Genomic DNA, 19,729 nt, shown 5'->3' on the forward strand with positions numbered 1-19,729 from the left:
ACACACACACACACACACACACACACACACACACACACACACACACACACACACACACACAGCTCCTATGACCCGAGGTAGTATCAGTACCTTGGTGCTGCTGGAGCGGCACTTACCGTAATGACGCGTCGCTTGTGCGCAGCGTGTCGGTTGAATAACGCGCAGTCTCAAACGTCGGTCGTGACACTGGAGTGTATTTACGTGTAGGACCATCAGAGACAACTACACACTCTTATACTGATTCATAACCTGCATGCAAACACTGAGATGGTTCAGAGCTGCGTTCACCTCACAGCTGACGGAGACGTGACGCTCAAACTGCGCGCCTTTTCCGGTACATCACCTGCTCTCTGATTACAGGCTCACCTATATCAACTCTGCATGCTCCACACACCGCCTACTGGGCAACTAGGAAACTGCAAGGGAACACATAATTTCATGCACGCACGCACGCACGCACGCACGCACGCACACACGCACGCACACACACACACACACACACACACGGTGTGGTCATTGTTTACAGTTTGTCCCAGTTGCTAAGACACATTTCTGAAAGCATTCTCCCATATTCTGGAAACTTTCAAAAACAAAAACAAATCTTCAATCTACATCCACAAAACCCCTGATTCTTCTGCCTGAACACTGTTTCATCTATGCGGAAATTCTAAAAATGCTCTCAGCTCAAACACACGTCCACACACAGGATGTAAGGAGGGAAAAGTGTCAGCAGCAGCGTTCACTCACTCAAACACGCTCACTAACATTCCTGGGGACACTTCTGTTTTTCTGGGTCAGACATTCAACACACCAGTGCCACTTGTGTACATCAGGTGTGAACAAGTCGAGGGTAAACGCTGTAGTTGTTTTTAACTTCTGCCGCCTGTTTAACATCCTGCATCAGTGTGTGATCTGCTGTACGAACGAGATGTGTTTAGAGTTTTACAATAAGAGTGGATGAGATTCAGTCATGGTTCCTGAAACAAGAAAAACAAACAAATGTTGGGTATTGTTTTGAAACCTTGAGCCTAAAATAGCAGGGAAAAATTGGAAATAAGTTTATTCTTCAATGTAAAACTTTTGAAAAGTCAAAAAGTCTTTTGCAGGTTTGATGTTTTACTCCAACTTCAGTTTTCCAGCCAACACAGAATAAAGTGAGATTAACCCTGAGGCATTATTTGAAATTTTTATTTCAGCGACAAAAACAAACTGCAGAAAAACATCAGATATGTTTTTAATAAGTAAAATGTTTTCATAAACAAACTCAGTAACATACTGAACAAAGTGCGGACGTGCTTAAAGAGAAATGAAATGATGTGAAAGTGATTGATTATTGATTTTCTATTGATCCATCAGCCAAAACACTGAAGACAAATCAAATTATTTCAATGCTTTCTGTGTCTAAACAACAGCGAGAGGAAAAACGTAATTCATGGCTTGGAAAAACAACAGAAAATCAATAATCGATCAATTACAAATCAACTTAAGCCGATTCCAGCTGTAAGCTCAACAATAACATGTTCGAAAAAAATTCTGGAAAGAATAAATGATTAATTGAAAAAAAGAAAAAAACAAAGATTATAATTAAGATAATCATTTGTTTCAACTGTACAAAATCACAAAATAAATGAGAAATAAAAATAGAAAATGACTCAAACAAGCAGTCGATAACAAACGAAGCGTGTCAGGTTAACGTTCTAATCTTTCAACTTTTGTCAGTCTGGAATTTCCTGAAAACCCTGAACGCAACAAGATTTATCTCCTGAACTTTCCAATGTTAAAACATCGGAGATACTCTTGGTTCTACAGTTTAAAATGAGGAGGACCCCATAAAGGAGCCCTGAGGAACTCCTGACTGTCTGCTGTGACCTTTGGGTTTCTGTCCAATCAGAACGCTGCATCGGTCTTTCACATGGTGGTTGTCAGTTTGAATCTTTTGGAGGTAAAGATAATCTGTTATCAGTGAACAGACTGAGGGACAGGAAACAGGAAGTGGACAGCTGGACTGGAGTGTAACTGGACAGGTATCAGGCAGCTCTGATCACTGTCCCTGTTACTAAGCAAACACCGAACAAACAAAACTAAAAACACTGCCTGCTTTTGTTCATGTTCAACTTTTCCACAATTTTTATAGTTCACAGGTCCATTGGGAAGCCCCGCCCCTCTCCCTCTGATTGGACAGATAATGTAGGTGAAACCAGGTGGCACAGATGCTTAAACACATTCAGTCTGTCAGAAGATAAAACAGGAAGTTCATTATCTGTGGTTGAAGGTTTCCACACAGACGTCTCCAGCTTCAGTCCAGGGTTCAGGGACTCCTGGAGGTCTGCCTTGGTTGTGGATCCAGGTTTTGTTTTTGTGTTTAGTGGTTACGTTGTTGTTCACAGTGGTCACCTGGAGGCTCGCGGTGATGTTGAGGTAAACAGGAAGTGTGTAGTGTGATGTGTGGACATGTTTCCTCGCTGTGTCGACACTCACTGACTGTTAAACTGCTCCGTGAACCCTCAGTGGTGCGGTGGGACAGGAAGTACCGTCGGATTGGAGCGATCCGTGCCAATCATCACGGCGTGATCTCCGGCACCATAGCAGTCATGTGAATGGACGGACACGAGTCCCTGTGCCTCAGTTTGAACACCAGCTGCTCTTTTTCCTGAGAGAGCTTCTGATTTACGACCACCTGTCGCTCCAGCGCCCCCTTCAGGTCCTGCTGCTCCTTTGACAACTGCCTGTGAACGCAGAGGGAAAAGGATCAGGTCATACCTCCGCCAAGACCGCACAGACCCTTGAGGTACACAGTGAGGGCGGAGCTCTGACAGGGAAGCTGCACCTTCCTGCTTCACTTACTGAATGAGACTCTGGCAGTTTTCGATGCGAACTCTCAGGTCCTCGTTTTGCTGCAGGATGTGGACGATCTGGTCCTCCAAAGACAGATTCTTCTCCACCTGAGGACCCAACAGAGACTCTGAACAAACCTCAAACTACAGGAGAACCAACAGAACCTCTGGAGGAACCTGGTGTGTAATCTGCTTCATCATGGTGTCGACCTGCTTCAGCTAAAGGACAACGGTTCAGACTCTGGGAGCAGAACCTGATGTGGGAACCATCATCAGGGTTGTTTGACTTCCTGCTATTGGTTCAGGGCCACAACCCAGGTGTGGATTTGAACCAGCAACTTATGAGTCCACCTACCAGTGCCTCCATCTGCTGCAGCTTCCTGCTCTGCTCCTGCACGCGCTCGCTCTTCATCTCAATGACGAACAACAGAGACTCCTGCTCAGACTCCCAGAATGCACCAGGGCTGCCGTGGGCCTGAGGACGGGGCAGAGACACAGAGTTCATGCGTCCTGTCTCCCTCTCTGACACACACACACACACACACACACACACACACACACACACACACACACACACACACACACACACACACACACACACACACACACACACACACACACACACACACACACCTGGATGTTCCTCTGCAGGTCTTTCTTAAACGTCGACTGATCCACTCGTCTCTTCAGCTCGTTATAAACCTGCAGCTCTCCACTCAGCTCGCTCAGCTTCTCCTATACACACACACACACACACACACACGTTAACATCACATGATCATGTTTACACACTGACATCTCGCTCCTCATGTCCGTCAGCTGATCGTATTGATCGTGGCTCAGTGAGCACACAGAGATCCTGGATCAATGAAGCCAGCCTTTGTGGTTGAAGGACTGAAATATGTGTGTGAACGTGATCAGGATGAGCAGATCAGCCTCAGGATGTAGAGACACTGAGCCTGACTGATCCTGACTGCTTTACCTTCAGGACTTTCTCAGCAGCCTGGAACGTTTCTGTCTGTTGATTCTGTTCATGCTCGTGCTTCAGCTGCAACTCTGTAGGAACACACACACACACGCACACACACACACACACTTCCGGTTTAACACATTAAAGGTGAAGAGCATCATAATTGTAAACAATCCCAGTGACTGCTTTGATTCTTTCTCCTGTATGAACTTGAGGCGTGTGGAGCTCGTCCACGCCCCCTGCAGTCAGGAGGTTTGTTACCTTTGACCTTTGCTTCGTGCTCCTCAGAGACTCTCTGACTTCTCTGTTCATGCAGGACGTTCAGCTCAGCAGTCGTCTCACATTTCACCTGCAAATCACAACCACATGACCCCAGATTAGACCGGATCAGACCGGACCATCAGGTCTGTGATAGTCCAGTTCTTCAGAGCCGGCACGCTGCCCTATGACATCATCTCACCTTCTCCAGGATGTTGAGCACCAGGGCGCACACCTCCTCGTTGGCGTGGTCTCTCAGAAGCTCCGCCCTCTCGCTGGCCGACAGCGCTTCCTTGAGGATCCTGAGCTGCCACTCAAACCTCTCCAGCTGTTTCTCCAGACAGACGTCCGGCTCGGCCGACGTGCGAAGACCTGAGTCACCAAAACCAGAACCCAGATTACAACCACAGACATCCTGATTGATTATTGATTGAGTTGGCTCCTCCCCTCTCCAGCTGTCTGAGACGAGCTGCATGTTCTCCTCTTCCTCATCAGAGGAAGTGACAAACTTATCCATCCACACTCAGCAGCTGAACTTTGTCCACTTTGTATCTATTTGGCTGTTTTGTAAATGTAAACAACCTGGACTGTAGCTTCACTGTTCTACTGGAGAAGAGACGAGCAGAACCAGCAGAACCTGCACAGGTCAGGTGTGTGTGTGTATGTGTGTGTTTAGGGTGTGCTTTACGTTCACACCTCCATCTGTGCAGCTGTTAGAGATGACATCAGTGCACACGTACGAGCGATCCTGTCTTTGTTGTCAGAATCCAGGTGGGAGAGCAGAGAGTCGGAGTGTTCACACGCAGAAACACTTTGCTTTGCTCTGATGATTGATGTGCTGATTGTGGTGGATTAATGTTTTGTTTGTTATTTGTTTACATATGAACTTTGAGATCAGTTTGTCTCTAAACGTCCAACAACAACACCAACACCACCCACAGACGTGAGCACAGAGCCACATCTGATCCACAGCACAGCTCAGGTCCTTACAGCTTCAGGCAGCATTCCCAGTGTGCTGCACATTGACCTCTGACCTTTACAGTGTGAACACGTTTACATGAGACCTGAAGCCTCTGTTGCTAGGTGACACCCAGCTGTCAAAAGCAGTAAACAAAGAGCTCATAAACGCCTTAACAACAGCGTGTCAAAGACCTTTAGCCTTAAATCAAGAGACTCGTCTGTGCTATGGAGCTGAAGCTGCATGATGATGACAAACGTGTGTGTGTGTGTGTGTGTGAGAGTGTGTGTGTGTGAGAGTGTGTGTTAGATCTATTTTAAGATGAAACCAAAGAAGATAGGACGCTTACATCTATTTGATCCTTCTCACTTTGTTGTTCTCTTAATATGAATATAAATAAAGTTTCCCTCCATGCTGAGAGAACAGAACGTTACAGTGACATCATTCAGAATGGAACAGGTAAGGAAAACATTTAAAGTATTTATAATGATAGAGAATATAATGGAGGAGAGCAGACATGCTGTCGACTGAACGCACGCACGCACGCACACACACACACACACACACACACACACACACACACACACACACACACACACACACACACACACACACACACACACACACACACACACACACACACACACACACACACACACACACACACACACACACACACACACACACACACACACACACACACACACACACACACACACACACAAACTGATTCTCTGTAATTTACTGTCAAACGGTCGATTACATCATAAACGTGTAGAAACACGCAAACACTAAATCAAACACACACCAAACCTGCCTGTCTGTCTGTCTGTCTCCGTGTCTGTCTGTCTCTCTCCCTGCTTGCTTGTCTGTCTGTCTTCTGGTTGGGTCATGTGTAGGTCAAAGGTCAGACTGTGCTACATTCAGGTCAGACTGTGCTCTGTGCTACATTCTTGCCCCTCACACTCTGAATGAATGAACTCATTGAATGGAGCGATGTGATTGGTTGATTGGCTTCATGAGTTTGTGTCGTCCGTGAGGTCAAAGCTGCAGAGTGAAGACGATCACACACACAAACACACACACACAGACTGACTGACGGATCCACTGGTTATTGATCCACCTGTTCTTTGTGTTTGCAGCAGCGTGATGTCTGCTTCCTGTTTGCTCATAAAGAGAAGGAAACACAAACCAGCGCCGAGTTGAGCCCCCGCAAAAATGAGTCAGTGAAGTCAACATCTGAAACCGATTCATCTGGCAGAATGAATCACTGAAGTACGACAACAACCTGACACTAATCTCATGATTATCAGTAATTAGTATCTGTCTGATGTCTTGCTGATAAAATCTATCATGAAACTATGTGACATCATTTACAGCCAATCAGAGGACAGAACAAAGACACAGGAAATGAGAAAGAGTGGGAGAATGTTCTCACACACACACACACACACACACACACACACACACACACACACACACACACACACACACACACACACACACACACACACACACACACACACACACACACACACACACACACACACACACACACACACACTCTCTCTCACCTTCATCTTTGCGGTTCCTTTCTGCCTTCTTGTTTTTCTTCTGTGAACAGGAAGCAGAAGAAGAAGAAGAGGAAACGTTACTGCAGCTCACATTTACATCAATCTGATTTTGGTTTGATTATGTGAGAATTAATGGATTTATTATCAGGATGTTCACACTGTTGCTCATTGGCCGCATTACAAACAGGGGGCCGGGTCAGTGTGTGTTTAAGGTTCCTGTGAGCTGCAGCCTGTCTGGAGAAGATTTATGTTCCTGTAGGAATCTGTTTGTTTTTCCCTCGAGCTGCCAAACATCTCACTGCTGCTCTCAGGTCTGAGGCCTTCAGGCTTCAGCCTCAATGAAGCAGCTGCTCTTCATTAAAACAGGAAACTCATTCAGATGTGGTTTTGATTAAAGCCTCGTGACGTTTAACAGTCGCTTAATTAACGCTGATGTGGAAAAACAAGAGAAGCAGAAAACAAGAAAACAAGAAAAGAAAAGAGCTTCTACTCCCTGTCTGCATCCTCATCCTCCTCATCCTCACAGCTGGATCAGCTCAGGCTCTAATATTTACTGGTTGCCATGGCATCACACATAAATTTCATGTAGCTGTTTAAAAAGCAGATCACGTGAACGTCTCATGGTTCCATGAACACAACGTGTCTGAGTCACATGACTGGGAGCTTCACCTGAATCCTGCTCTGATCACACTGCACTTCTTGTTCTGACCGGTGACATCATCAGGTGACAGACAAAGACTCGAGAGCGACCAAGAGAACTACACCCGGGACCCCTGGATGCCCCCGGGCCACAGCTTGGTTGCCATGAATGCTGAGCTGCTCCGTCATCTTCTATCAATAACCTGAGAGAGAAAACAGCTGCCGAGCGACGAGCAGAAACTAATGCATGACGGGAGATTAAAGAAAGTAACCATGGTGATTATTACTGCAATACTCTGAAAAACTGCAGAGAAGAAGACGGCCCAGATGATTCTACACACAGAGGAGCTGAGTGGAGTTAGTGTGTGTAACAATGGCGTGATAATGAAGCAGAGTGAAGCAGTGATATGAAGCTGAACTGCAGTAAACTTTGTGTTCTGTTAGGAAGTTACTGCAGTAAAAGAAAAAAGAACATTACAGTGGTAAACATAACAGAGCAGATAATTGAGGTCTAAGAGTCTAAATTCACCGCAGACATTTTACGCGAGAGTTTTGTTAAATTTGAGAAACTTTACAGACGATTTGTGGCGTTCAGGCACCGTGAGAAACAAAGTGTGGCCGATGAGAAACAGATGTGACAAAATGAAGTTCCGCATTTGATTATCAGGCCAATAAAAGTCAAAGCTTAGTGGAGACTTCTCACGTTGTTTAAGTTTAAAGACTTTAGACTGAAGAAGAAAGTTTAAAAGTGAAGGAGCGCGGATTCTCAGCACGTTTTGCTCCCACGGCCGCCGAGAAGCAGCCGGACTCTGCTTGAACTTGTATCAGTTTTCTGCCTCACCTTGCTGTGGGTGCAGCCCATCACTCCTCCTGACTCTCCTCGGACTCCTCCGGACTCCCTGCTCCTGTTTCTGCTCCTCTGTTGACACTTTCAAACACTCCAGATAAACTCTACGCCTCCTCCTCCCCCTCCTCATGTCCGTGAACGCACCGCCCGATGGCCATGGGGGCGGGGCCTCCTGCCGATGCGTTCCATAACTCCTGCAAACTCCGTATCTTTTCTCCAGTGCAGTCACGCCTCATACGATATAACTAAATCAAGACATTGTTTTTTGTTGTTGTTTTTGAAACAAATAAAGAAAATTGATTCCAGCCAAAAAAAAATCAGAATCTATCGAAAAAATGTTTCTCTTTCCTGTGAAAGGTTTTAGAAAGAAAATCTGGCACATCAATAAGTATAAACAATACTGTTATACTTCAGTGCGATTAAAGCGATCTTACAAATTAAACAAGCATTTGATTTGGAATTTGTTGATGGATAATTTTGTAAAACGTCGAACTCTATCAGACATTTGAAATATTTCCGACAGCACTTGAAGGCAGCAGCAGGGCAGACTGTTACATGCGCGGTAAAGACTCTATTGTCCGCTCTAACGGTCACCGTAAAGATGAGAAAAGATGCGCACCGACAAAACCCGAGGCGTTTTTAGTTAGAGGAAATCACTGCAGCTGACTGAGCAGGTTGACTGATTAATTCTGAGCCTGACACAGCAAGCGGGAGATCTGTCAGTCTGAGTCACTTTATAACCGCTAAGTTATATTAAACAACATTTAAATTAACTTTGCAAACAATCACTGCAAGGAAAGCGTGCGAAAAAAATCTTTAGATAAAAAATAGATTACAATTTAATATGCAGTCATGTTGGAACACGTCACACGATGGGACATGTGGTGATGTCATGCAACACGTGAGGCAGCATGTCGAGATAATCAGGAAGATTGAGTCACACAGCATGTTTACGTTCAGTCACACACACACACACACACTGCAGTGTGTTCACTTTCACTTCTAACTGCAAAAGTACACGTGGGTGTTCTCTCTCTCTCTCTCTCTGTATGTATGTATGTATGCAAGTATGTGTGTGTGTATTGTGTGTTTGATGGGAGGAAGCAGCTGTTGTGTGATGGAAAGTTTTTCTGTGGCAGAAAACAACTGCTGCATGTTCACACTAAAAATATACAGATACACATTCCATAACACACATGCAAGCACGTGCACACACACACATAATAAAAAGTGCTGTAATGTCAAGTTAACTTCTTTTAAATTAAAAATATTGTTTATTATCATAAAGCTTTGTTTGTGTGTTGAACACAAACTCTGATCACATTCATCCGTTACAAACAAGCAAACCCAGGCAGCTGACCTGCTGACCTCTGCTGACCTGGCACATCATCATCATCATCTTCATCATCACATTCTAGGACTTCAGGACATAAAAACACGAAATTTCTGATTGACTTTATATTTTCCTTAAACTAAGAAGCTTTTTACAGCCTTGCCTCGTCCTGCAGGTCTGAACACAGACAACCTCATCTTCATCGTCTCAGCTTTACGATGTTACAGTTTCATGGATTCTGAGCACTGAAGCTGTTAAACACATCGTTATGCTTTGATGCTTCCTCTTCCAGTGAATCTGTGATTCAGCCTCAGTGACACAAATCTTAAATAAACATGAATTACTTATCACTTTAAATATTTAAAAATAATTCTGTAACTAATAAACGGTAAAAGGTGAAAACCAAGAGTCGCTGCTTTTCTGTCGTAATGATCCAACATCACAACGCTCAATCACTCAGAGATATGAACTCTACAGGAAATAAGTTGCATCTACACTTTAAATGGAGGAGGAGCAGAAGAAGAAGAAGAATTATTATTATTATTATTATTATTATTATTATTATTATTATTGCACAAACCCAAACGGTCCAAAAGTCTGACCTGGTTTGGTTGGGCTCTACATCCTGGGTCTCTACCACATATTAACTCTGGGTGGCGCCATGGAGTAAAACACCAAAATGTCTTTTGGTTTTGTGAGACTTTGTGGCGGTTCAAGCGTTCAGGAGATCTTTGAATGGAGCCTGATGGAGCCATGCCCTCCACAATAAAAGCTCAAAGTCTCTCCTGGTCACATGTCTGTTCTTCTTCTACTCTCTGTCCTCACGTGTTGTGTGATGTATGTAACTAAACATCTCTCTTCATGTGGAGGAGCTTTAGAGGCTCTAACGTGTTCATGGATCCATCAGGGTCCATCAGAGACCTGCAGACCTGAAGAGAAGCACACACATCTACACACTGAGGAGCAAACAGAGTTCAGAGGTGAAGGAGATGAAGATCATGAAGGTTTGGTCTCTTTACACATGAAGCAGCTTCCTGTGCTGCAGCGCCACCTACATTCTGTTTACGTGTAACATCTCTGTTCTGGGGAGATTTATGGTGTTTGACCAGTTTTAACCACTGTTACCATGACGACACGCTTGCACTGTAGAAACGTCAAACATTTATCTGTTCCCTCTGATCAACCAGTCCATCAGTCTGTTTGGGTCCCAGCTCTGTTCTCTGGGCTCACCTGGTGTGAGAGGAGAGCTGGGAACGTCTCAAACATGGAAACGAAGGAGACTTCAGGATAAACCAGCTGACTCCGCCCCCCGGGCCTCAGACCAGGAGGCACCAGGGCGTCTGGCTCTGGTCGCACTCCAGCTTGGTGTTGATGACGGTGCAGGGGGCGCCGCTGACGCTCAGCTCCTGACGGGACTCCACCTGGTACTGCAGGTTAGAGAGCCCCCCCGCCGGGTCCACCTTGAACTGCTCCTGCAGGGCCAGACAGTGACATCATCAGCATGTGGGGGCGGGGCATGTTAAGGTCGCGTTTCCATCATCATCACATTACGTCGTGTTTCCATGGTTTATTGACTTAAGTCTCTAATACCCTTCACACACACACACACACACACACTTCTAGTTCCATTACAGTTTCCATGGCGACAGCGTTGTGATGGGCGTGGTTACCTGTTTCTGGGACGCCACCCTCTTCTGGTCCCTCTTCCTCCACGCCGGGTCGTGGATGTGCATGAAGGTCTTGTATCCCGTGGTGATGCCGCTCGGCCTGTACAGCTGAGACCACAACCACACACATGTTAGAAAGGGGCGGGGCCTCTTACGTTCACCTGCCTTCATTATCAAATAACCACCCGACTCTTCTTCATGGGTTTTACCTGCAGCTCTGCTTTCCTCAGTCGTCTGTAGAACTCGTCGTCCTCGCGGCCCCACCCCCAGAACCGGTTAGACATGCCGTTACACTGCAGGGGGATCAGAGTTACTGCACGGCCTCACACACACGCACACACACACTCAACGAACCTCAACACTTATTAAGGCGATTAATCAATGTTTTCATCTTCGTGAGTGTGAGTGTGTGTGAGCATGTGTGCGCGTGAGTGTGAGTGTGAGCGTGTGGGTGTGTGAGTGTGTGAGTGTGTGAGCATGTGTGCGTGTGAGTGTGAGTGTGAGCGTGTGGGTGTGTGAGTGTGTGAGTGTGTGAGCATGTGTGCGTGTGTGTATGTGTGTATGTGTGTGTGTGTGAGCATGTGTGCGTGTGTGTGGTCGTGTGAGTGTGTGTGAGCATGTGTGCGTGTGAGTGTGTGTGAGCGTGTGGGTGTGTGGGTGTGTGAGTGTGTGAGTGTGTGAGCATGTGCGTATGTGTGAGCATGTGTGCATGTGTGCATGTGTGCGCGCGTGTGTGTGTGTGTGTGTGTGTGTGTGTGTGTGTGTGTGTGTGTGTGTGTGTGTGTGTGTGTGTGTGTGTGTGTGAGCGTGTGTGAGCGTGTGTACCATGAGGTAATGCTGCTTGGTGAGCAGCAGGATTCCTCCCACGTAGGTCTTGTAGTGGTAGAGCGGGTGCAGCTCGGGCGACGCCACGTGGAACGGCCCGGATGTGGGGAAGCCGTAGTCCAGAGCCTCGTTCAGGGGCAGCAGGTCCACGTCGTGCATGGCCAGGTAGTCCGTGTCGTTCCCGCTCTCCAGGTGGCCGACGTTGATCAGAGACGCTCGGTTAAACCTGCAGACAGAACAGCTGCTGAGCTTCCAGGGGAGATGTGGTGGATGTGTTTGTTTTGCTGATTGACATGGTTTAGTGATGGTTTCTATGGAAACAACAGGGACCCTCCTGACCTGTAGTGATCCACCTGATTGATGATGATGATCTTGTGGCGGATCTTCTTCTTGTTGAGGAAGTTGTGCATGAAGGGAACAAACACCAGCAGCTCCTCAAAGCGTTCCCTGAAGGGGACGATGAGGGCCAGTTTGTGAGGACCCCAGGCCGGGTCGTCCCCCGCAGACGCCTGACTCTCTGCCGGGCAGGGCGAGCGCTGCTGAGCCGCGAGGCGGCGGGCGTCCTCGCTGGAAATTTCCCCCGAACAGCTGAGCTGCAGCCACAGGAGAGAGAGGAAGACGAGCGCGGTGCAGAGGCCGAACAGCTTGTAGACCGTACACCTCCCCCACAGGAACCTGCAAAACAGGAAGTGGATCAGCTCGCTGTGTCCCCGAGGGTGGATTACATAATCCTGGGGTTAACAAGCACGGCAGGTTTCGGTTACACATTTATGAGTGACAGACAGGGGAGGAGAGAAAAGCACACGCAGTCCTGATCATCATCATCATCATCATCTTTATCATGTTCCTGCTCTACAGTTAGTGATCCGTGCCGTGCAGGAGGGCTGGAATCTTTGGGAACGACTCACTTAAATTCCAGTTGTTTCCCAGGCCACAAACCCAAACCGATCAATCTGCTTCATCAGCAAACCACACACAGCTTCACACAGCCCACGGGTTCTCAAACTGTGTGGCCCAGGGACTCCAGCTCTCACACACATTCTGTTACCTGTGTGAGTCCCTGAACCACGGTTTGAGAAACCCTTGTGGAATCAAACCTGTACTCACGTCTTCATTTCACTGTGATGAAGAACTTTGCTGCCTTCACTTCTTAAAAAAGCCAAGACAGAAAGACTGACATCAAATAAAAAGTTAACTAAATAATTGGAAATATTCAATAATTACGTTTGTTTACATTGTGACGACTGTTCACTAATCAGTTACAACACAGCGTCTCCTAGCAATCGTCACACGGTGAGAGAGATTTTTCACTCAGTTCGTCAAGATTACAATCGATTAAAATGTAAACAGACCGTCCTGATCTTCGCCTGCTTCACCTGTGACCTCTGACCTCTGTGTGTTTGTGTCACGTCCACAGAACTGAACTCAGGTGATTAGATTAGATTTAAACTGACGTTAAATTCAGACTGAAATCAACTCAGGCCCTGAAATACATCACAGCAATAAATCAAAGTGTCTCTTGTTTGTTGTCTCACCTTCGGTCCTCTTTGAAGTACAGCACAGGCTTCCTCCTGGATGAATACATCATCTTTGTTTGAGATAAAACCTCCTCACTTACACACTACTCAGATACAATCATTCACTTTTCATCCTCCTCCTGCCGCCTCCTTCTTTTACCTCATTTTCGTGTGTAAACGCTCTGAAAGTCTGCGGGTAACCGGACAAACATTAGAGCCGCGTATCCTCCGTCAAATGTAACTTTTAAAGCTTCTTTAGCGGCAGCTCCAGTGTACTAGCGTAGCTTAGCCTAGCCTAGCTCGTCCTGCTGTACACGTAGCCGAGCCGTCAGTCCGCGGCTCCGCTCCTCTCTGAACCGTCTGCTGTTACTTTGCGTATTTCCACGCGTTACGTTCAGTAAATAAGTGATAAACTGTGGATTTTACAAGATGAGACGTTTAACGGAAAAACCCCGCGCAGAGAAACATTGTAGAGATTAATAAACGGTCGGAGACATCAATCATAAGCCAACGGTACCGAGGTCCGCTTTCAATATGCGTCCGAAACGGAACCGGGGGAGAGAATAAAACGTTCCGACCGAGAGGAAAGTTGGAATGTAGAGAACAGCTCGATATGTCCTCAGGGAGCTGCGACCAAACAGACCTGGATGTGAGAGAGAGAGCTGATGGGAGGAGCAGGGAGCAGAGGGATAGAGTAACAGAGCAGCATCTCTGCTCTGGACAGGAGTCACACCTTTGCTGCTCCTTGCTGCTCTATTTGACCTCCTGCCAGTCTTGATGCGTCATAAATGTTCAGTGTTGAGCACAGAGGCTCCATTTTTGCTCGTTGTCTCGTCTCACTTGTCTCACTCTTGTTTTGAATTACTAAAAAAGTATTTGAATTTTAAAGCCAACTTGGAGGTAGAATACAGTTGAGTTCTGATCACTTTGCTATCCGTAGCTTTTCACTTTAAGTGTTGCAGTTTCATAATTTCATATTTTATTTCTCCTTCTCTCACTTGAATCTATAAGCGTAAGTGTGTGTGTGTGTGTGTTAGTGATGAAATAAGAGTGAGGCTGTCTTTACCCCAAAGGAGACCAAACTTTATTCTGATGCAAACTGATTTGACCACACACACACACACACACGCGCACACGTGCACGCACACACACACACACCAAAGGTTTACAGCTGAAGGATTCTTTGGACCAGGCTGTTAGAATCCAGCAGAACTTCTCCAGTAAAGGTCAAAGGTCACATGGACACAAACACTGACATGAAGAACTAAACATCTGAAGGAACATTCCTGTAAAGACATCTGGGCTGAAGTTTGGACTGTGAGTTTGGTTAGTGTTGGTACTGTGAATGTTCCAGATTGATCCCTGCAGTGACATCATAGGAGCTTCAGGATCAATCAGCTGATCACACGACCTCTGACATCACAAAAGAACATCCAGACAGGCGATGGGTTTTCTTCCTCATTGTTTAATCGCAGCAGTATGAAGTTTATCAAAGTCAGAATTCTTGTAACGAGACAAAACTAATTGAGAGAATCCAATCAAAAATCTGTTGTGCTTCAGTTTATCAATAACCAATAATCACCTTTGTATCAGCGACTTAAAACAAGAGCAGGTCTGATCTCACAGGGCCAGTAACACGTCACACACTCACCAGCAGGTCACAGAGTCGCTCACACACTCCTCTGGGACACAATCACTTCCTGTCTTCACAACATAAACGTAGGATCAAAGTGGTTTGAACGTAAAGAATGCAGCACTTTGGCGTCTCTGATGATGAAGAAACATTTCTGCTCTAATAAATAAAATCAGCTTCTCCCCCGACCGGCCTGCGTGACAAATAATATCAATAATCAATAAGGTGAGGAATCTGATGTGGGGTTCTTTGAGACAAATTGTTCAGGTTTCTCCTCTGCATCCATCTCCATGGCAACCAGCAACTTCCTCTGCCCAACAGCTGCCGCTCAGTACTGCATCCATCAGTAGGCGCACAAACACACACACTCAGTCGCACAAAAACACACACACACACACACACACTCTACACCAGCTTCTTGGCCTCGAAGAAGCTCTTCAGGTGTCTCATCTGCCAGATGCCGATGGCGACCAGGATGAGCGTCTGGACGATAGACCACCAAAGGACCCTCTGGTTGGTGCTCTCACTGGTCTGACGGAAACGCTCCTCACGGTACTGAAGAGGAAACACACAGCAGGGGGCGCTCAACTTCACATCTCTCCACACTTAACTGATATAACTCAGAGCTCAAACCTTCACCAAGGTCGAACATCTAGCATCTCTGTCTACATTTGACCTCTGACCTTGTAAACAGTAGCATAAATGCTCTCTCCACCAGGTGGCGCTGTGACCCTGAGACACACTCACCCTCTGGTAGTTCTGCTCCTTCTGGATCTGGTCCACCTGCTCCACCAGCTGTCTCACTCTCAGCTGAAGCTCAGACAGTTTGTCTTTGGCGGCGATGTCAGCGTAGTTGTTGGCGTGTTCTCCCACCTGGATGTCAAGGTGAACCCTCTGCAGACAGGAAGTCACTCAGTCAAGCCTCTTATATCCCACAACCACCTGTAACTATGGTGACAGACAGGAGAGCAACGGATGTGTGTGTGTGTGTGTGTGTGTGTGTGTATGAGTGTGTCCTGACCAGCATGCCTCCAGCAAACAGGGAGAACTTGGAGGAGTTGGAGTGCAGGCAGATCTGATGTTCTCCTGGTGTGTGTGAGGTGAAGGTGAAGCGTCCCTCTGAGCCGTACTGACGAGACAGAATCACCTGAGGGGACACAGGGACAGACACACAACCAAAGTGAGACACAGGGACAGAGATACAACCTTAGCGAGACACACAGGGACAGAGACACTTCCATAAGGAGACACAGGGACAGACACCACTCACCTTTTCATCAGGATCTTTGACCTCCACAAACATCCCAAGACCCTGAGTGGCAGGAAGATACTCAGCCTTCTGTTTATCATACAGCTGAGTCCTGTAGTTACCTGAAGAGAGAGAGAGAGAGAGAGAGAGAGAGAGAATAATTTATATTTCCTGTTTGCTTCTTTTAAATCTCTTCTCTCATTCATTCCTCTCTGAGCTCTGTCGCTCTAGATGGAGCAGCAGTTTAACTCCACATCCATCATCTCAGCCGAGTTTGATGACATCACCAGGTTGAACAGGTGTCCCTAATAAAGTGGAGACGCGGTGTACTTTGAATATTTACATTCAAACTATACGTACTGAACTACAGTTATAAACAGCACTTCAAACCGGAAGTGTTACACACACGTAGTTCATAGTCTCGAGTTTGTTCTTCTAAAGGGACAAAAAATCAAACAAACACTTTGCCTAAGTAAACTTTAGCCTGTTAGCCGATTAGCTCAAGTTAGCGGCTCGTGCCGTTAGCTCCGAGTGTCTCACCGATAATCATCGTCTCGTCGGGAATCTCCTCGATGAAACATTTCTTTTCGGTCTCTCCGATGTGAAAGTACAAAGAAGAGCCCAAAGAATAGAGCACATTAAGGAGGAAAAGAGAGAAAACACACGACTGCATCTTCATCCCTACACACACACACCGTCTTCCTGTCAGACACACACCTACGGCGCATGCGCCCACACAGCAGTGCCACGTAACCCACAGCTGCGGTCTGACCAATCAGCGAGCCGCACGGGCATGCTGGGAGATGTGGTTCTTTGAAGGTAAAGACGGGGGATTAAGGCGACACTAAATGTGAATGAATATGAGATATGAATGTTTTGATATCAAACGAAGAAGAATTCTTGAAAATACAAGAATGGAGAAAACAAAAACTAACTTAATCAATAAATCAATAACGTGACCTAAAAGAGTTTAACACACAAAACATAAAAAGATGTAACGTTAAGATTATTTTGAGAACTTAAATATCTATATAAATTGATGACTTTATCCAGGGCTTACTCAAATAATTTAACCTATTAATCTATATTATAACTATTATCAAAGTAAAGTGAATACCACTATATTATTATATTATATAGTGGTATTATAATAATAATTATGAGAACGTGTACATTTGTAATCAGCCTCTAGAAGGCAGCAGAGTCACGTCGCTGCCTACATCGTGGGTTTAGCAACAAACGAAGAAGATAAATTTCCGCCACGCCGTTTCCATGGTGATTTAACATGGCGCCCGGTGAGTGTACTGTTGTTTTGTGGGAATTGTGTTTATTCCTTCTTATTTCATGGTTTATAGAAACATTATCATGTATTTCTTGTGAAGTATGATCTCGCTATGAGCTGATGACACACTCGGCTCCCTGTAAACACCGCGAGACTTCACGTGAACGCGTCGCTGCCTCGCGCGTTACACTGTTTACATTTACAGCTTCTGCGTCCGCAAACATTCAAACGTAAACATCACAAACGGTCGCTTTGGACGTTTTCAAACATTATCGCGTTTAAATGAAGACATTACGTCATTGCGGAATCTTGTAGTTTCCGCTCGTGTTTTCGTATTTAACAGAATAAAAGATAAAAGTTATTTCAGTGATGGAGTCCGTGTTTATATCATTAAAGCACAAACTAAACACTACAAAACTACTGACGAGGTTACTTTACTCCTCTGTTTCATCTTTAAATGGTCAAAGTTGGCATGGTGTTGTAAATTGTTGTTACTTAAACTCGCAATATTCCTATGTGATGTATTGATACTGTCCCAGTATTGATTATTACTGATATAAGACTGATCAGTCTGATCAACCCTTTGATCTCCTCTTTCACCACAGGGAGGAAACCGGTCGTATCCTTCAAACAAGAGCCTTGGATTCTTGCCTTCTTTTCTTTCCATGTTCTTTCTCTCTCTCTTCTATGTTGAATGGTTCTCTTCCCCATTTTCTCTACCTTCTTCTCTTGCTTTTCTCGTTCCCTCTGTTCTCCATATTGTTCTGTCTGTTCTCCACATGTGTGTTCCCTCCTCTCCTCTGTTGTCCTTGACCTTCTCCTCAGCTCTCCTCAACTCCTCTGCAGGTTCTTCTCTACCTGAACTGTTGGTACTTTGCAGCGTTCTACCTGGCAGAGGTTCTCATCTTCATCTATAAAGGTTTGTCTTCTTGGTTTTGTTTCACACTAAACACACTGCAGAGGAACAGAAGAAGAACCAGACCAAGGTCCTGGCTCGGGCTTTAACTTGGCACAATAATTTTGTGAGTGTGTGTGTGTGTGTGTGTGTGTGTGTTTCAGGGATTTCCCTCCCGTACCCGTCTGATAATCTGATCCTGGACGTGGTGCTGCTGGTCATCTTTCTTGGACTGGAGACTCTTCGCATCTTCTACGGTGAGTCTCTGACACACACACACATACACACATACACACACACACACACACACACACACACACACACACACACACACACACACACACACACACACACAGGTGTTAATGTGTTTGTGTGGCAGGCTGGAAGGGGAACGTGTGTGAGCGTGTTCTGTCCTCGGCCGTGTCTCTGCTGGTGCTGCTGCCCTGTGCGGCCTTGGCTGTGTATTACCTGCTGCTGCAGACCTTCGTCCTGCGGCTGGAGTTCATCCTCAGCGTTGTGCTGCTCTGCTTCTACGCTCTGGAGCTCCTGCTGGGCCTCCTGTCTGTGTCGGCCTTTGCCAGGTGAGGGGGGATGGGCAAAAGGGCTCAGCTGTCATTTTTTCTGACGTCTGAAACTTTGATTTCCTTCTCTCTCTACTCTTGTAGGTCGGCAGCTTACTGAAGACGAGCCGGCGTGACGTCACCTGGAACAGAAACATTTGTGTTTAGCTTATTTTTGATATAAAACAAATAAAAACAAAAAACATGAGATAATATAAAATTAAATGAACTTCAGTTATTTTGTATTCATTCTTGTAGTTTCTCCTCCATTTTCTCGGAAGTTACTTCCACAGCTTCACCTGTAGGGGGCGCTGTTTGCGGTGAACCTCAGCTGAGATTTTGTGTGTGTGTGTAAAGTCAAATGTGTAAATGTTTTTCTATTTTCATAAAGCAACACGAGCACAATAAACCTTTTCTACTGATGATCACATGTTTGGATCAATCTGTCAATCAAACGCACTCACCAGCAACAGACGCTCTGCAACACGAGGACGAGCGACGCAATGATGCTCAGACCAGAGACAGAGGCAGAGAGAGCGGCAGAGGCAGAGACAGAGACAGAGAGAGAGGCAGAGACAGAGGCAGGCAGAGACAGAGGCAGAGGCAGAGAGAGACAGAGACAGAGGCAGAGAGAGAGAGAGAAAGACAGAGACAGGCAGAGACAGAGACAGAGAGAGAGGCAGAGACA

At 46.0% G+C, this 19,729-nt stretch overlaps 4 protein-coding genes across 7 annotated transcripts; 1 reads left to right on the forward strand and 3 right to left on the reverse strand.

The window, feature by feature from the left end:
* Window positions 1–1,197: 1,197 nt before the first annotated feature.
* ccdc69 (coiled-coil domain containing 69) lies at window positions 1,198–8,225 on the reverse strand. Of its 2 annotated transcripts, XM_076137483.1 has the most exons (9): window positions 8,075–8,188; window positions 6,595–6,634; window positions 4,265–4,434; window positions 4,066–4,153; window positions 3,817–3,890; window positions 3,468–3,569; window positions 3,190–3,309; window positions 2,845–2,942; window positions 1,198–2,726 (listed from the first exon to the last, which is right to left on the reverse strand). In XM_076137483.1, exons 1-9 carry the CDS (start codon window positions 8,093–8,095, stop codon window positions 2,561–2,563), a joined length of 879 nt encoding a protein of 292 aa, XP_075993598.1. In that variant the 5' UTR covers window positions 8,096–8,188; the 3' UTR covers window positions 1,198–2,560. The 2 variants fall into 2 exon arrangements, with proteins under 2 accessions (XP_075993598.1, XP_075993597.1); XM_076137482.1 differs by lacking the exon at window positions 6,595–6,634 and having other exon boundaries at window positions 8,075–8,225.
* Window positions 8,226–9,541: 1,316 nt separating this feature from the next.
* On the reverse strand, window positions 9,542–14,132 carry b4galt7 (xylosylprotein beta 1,4-galactosyltransferase, polypeptide 7 (galactosyltransferase I)). 2 transcript variants are annotated; one of them, XM_076137477.1, is made up of 7 exons: window positions 13,583–14,132; window positions 13,441–13,476; window positions 12,245–12,580; window positions 11,906–12,131; window positions 11,290–11,373; window positions 11,084–11,188; window positions 9,542–10,885 (listed from the first exon to the last, which is right to left on the reverse strand). In XM_076137477.1, the coding sequence occupies exons 1-7, from the start codon at window positions 13,585–13,587 to the stop codon at window positions 10,730–10,732; spliced, it is 948 nt and encodes a 315-aa protein (XP_075993592.1). In that variant the 5' UTR covers window positions 13,588–14,132; the 3' UTR covers window positions 9,542–10,729. The 2 variants fall into 2 exon arrangements, with proteins under 2 accessions (XP_075993592.1, XP_075993590.1); XM_076137475.1 differs by having other exon boundaries at window positions 13,441–14,129.
* A 735-nt stretch (window positions 14,133–14,867) lies between these two features.
* On the reverse strand, window positions 14,868–17,034 carry tmed9 (transmembrane p24 trafficking protein 9). Its single transcript, XM_076137478.1, has 5 exons — window positions 16,845–17,034; window positions 16,326–16,426; window positions 16,077–16,202; window positions 15,803–15,949; window positions 14,868–15,610 (listed from the first exon to the last, which is right to left on the reverse strand). Exons 1-5 carry the CDS (start codon window positions 16,981–16,983, stop codon window positions 15,461–15,463), a joined length of 663 nt encoding a protein of 220 aa, XP_075993593.1. The 5' UTR covers window positions 16,984–17,034; the 3' UTR covers window positions 14,868–15,460.
* Window positions 17,035–17,521: 487 nt separating this feature from the next.
* On the forward strand, window positions 17,522–19,445 carry tmem216 (transmembrane protein 216). Of its 2 annotated transcripts, XM_076137480.1 has the most exons (6): window positions 17,523–17,599; window positions 18,192–18,205; window positions 18,412–18,505; window positions 18,646–18,738; window positions 18,861–19,062; window positions 19,147–19,445. In XM_076137480.1, exons 1-6 carry the CDS (start codon window positions 17,590–17,592, stop codon window positions 19,160–19,162), a joined length of 429 nt encoding a protein of 142 aa, XP_075993595.1. In that variant the 5' UTR covers window positions 17,523–17,589; the 3' UTR covers window positions 19,163–19,445. The 2 variants fall into 2 exon arrangements, with proteins under 2 accessions (XP_075993596.1, XP_075993595.1); XM_076137481.1 differs by lacking the exon at window positions 18,192–18,205 and having other exon boundaries at window positions 17,522–17,613.
* The last annotated feature ends 284 nt before the right edge of the window (window positions 19,446–19,729 follow it).

Source organism: Genypterus blacodes, unplaced genomic scaffold (assembly GCF_046128005.1).
Source record: "Genypterus blacodes isolate CSIRO-AG114 ecotype Tasmania unplaced genomic scaffold, CSIRO-AGI_Gbla_v1 ptg000321l_1, whole genome shotgun sequence".
Taxonomy (NCBI): domain Eukaryota; kingdom Metazoa; phylum Chordata; class Actinopteri; order Ophidiiformes; family Ophidiidae; genus Genypterus; species Genypterus blacodes.

What these genes read in the sequence shown, in the direction of transcription:
- ccdc69 (XM_076137482.1), bottom strand. Translation starts at nt 8,210, where the DNA reads ATGAGGAGGGGGAGGAGGAGGCGTAGAGTTTATCTGGAGTGTTTGAAA. An exon ending in TGCTCAACATCCTGGAGAAG is followed by an intron (nt 4,154 to 4,264) that starts GTGAGATGATGT and finishes TGTGATTTGCAG; the next exon opens with GTGAAATGTGAGACGACTGC. An exon ending in CTGCTGAGAAAGTCCTGAAG is followed by an intron (nt 3,570 to 3,816) that starts GTAAAGCAGTCA and finishes GTGTGTGTATAG; the next exon opens with GAGAAGCTGAGCGAGCTGAG.
- b4galt7 (XM_076137475.1), bottom strand. Translation starts at nt 13,493, where the DNA reads ATGATGTATTCATCCAGGAGGAAGCCTGTGCTGTACTTCAAAGAGGAC. An exon ending in CCAAGCAGCATTACCTCATG is followed by an intron (nt 11,374 to 11,905) that starts GTACACACGCTC and finishes ATCCCCCTGCAG; the next exon opens with TGTAACGGCATGTCTAACCG. An exon ending in GGGTGGCGTCCCAGAAACAG is followed by an intron (nt 10,886 to 11,083) that starts GTAACCACGCCC and finishes CTGGCCCTGCAG; the next exon opens with GAGCAGTTCAAGGTGGACCC.
- tmed9 (XM_076137478.1), bottom strand. Translation starts at nt 16,983, where the DNA reads ATGAAGATGCAGTCGTGTGTTTTCTCTCTTTTCCTCCTTAATGTGCTC. An exon ending in TGTTTGCTGGAGGCATGCTG is followed by an intron (nt 15,950 to 16,076) that starts GTCAGGACACAC and finishes TCCTGTCTGCAG; the next exon opens with AGGGTTCACCTTGACATCCA. An exon ending in AGGAGCAGAACTACCAGAGG is followed by an intron (nt 15,611 to 15,802) that starts GTGAGTGTGTCT and finishes TTTCCTCTTCAG; the next exon opens with TACCGTGAGGAGCGTTTCCG.
- tmem216 (XM_076137481.1), top strand. Translation starts at nt 17,590, where the DNA reads ATGGCGCCCGGTGAGTGTACTGTT. An exon ending in TCTCATCTTCATCTATAAAG is followed by an intron (nt 18,506 to 18,645) that starts GTTTGTCTTCTT and finishes TGTGTGTTTCAG; the next exon opens with GGATTTCCCTCCCGTACCCG. An exon ending in GACTCTTCGCATCTTCTACG is followed by an intron (nt 18,739 to 18,860) that starts GTGAGTCTCTGA and finishes TTTGTGTGGCAG; the next exon opens with GCTGGAAGGGGAACGTGTGT.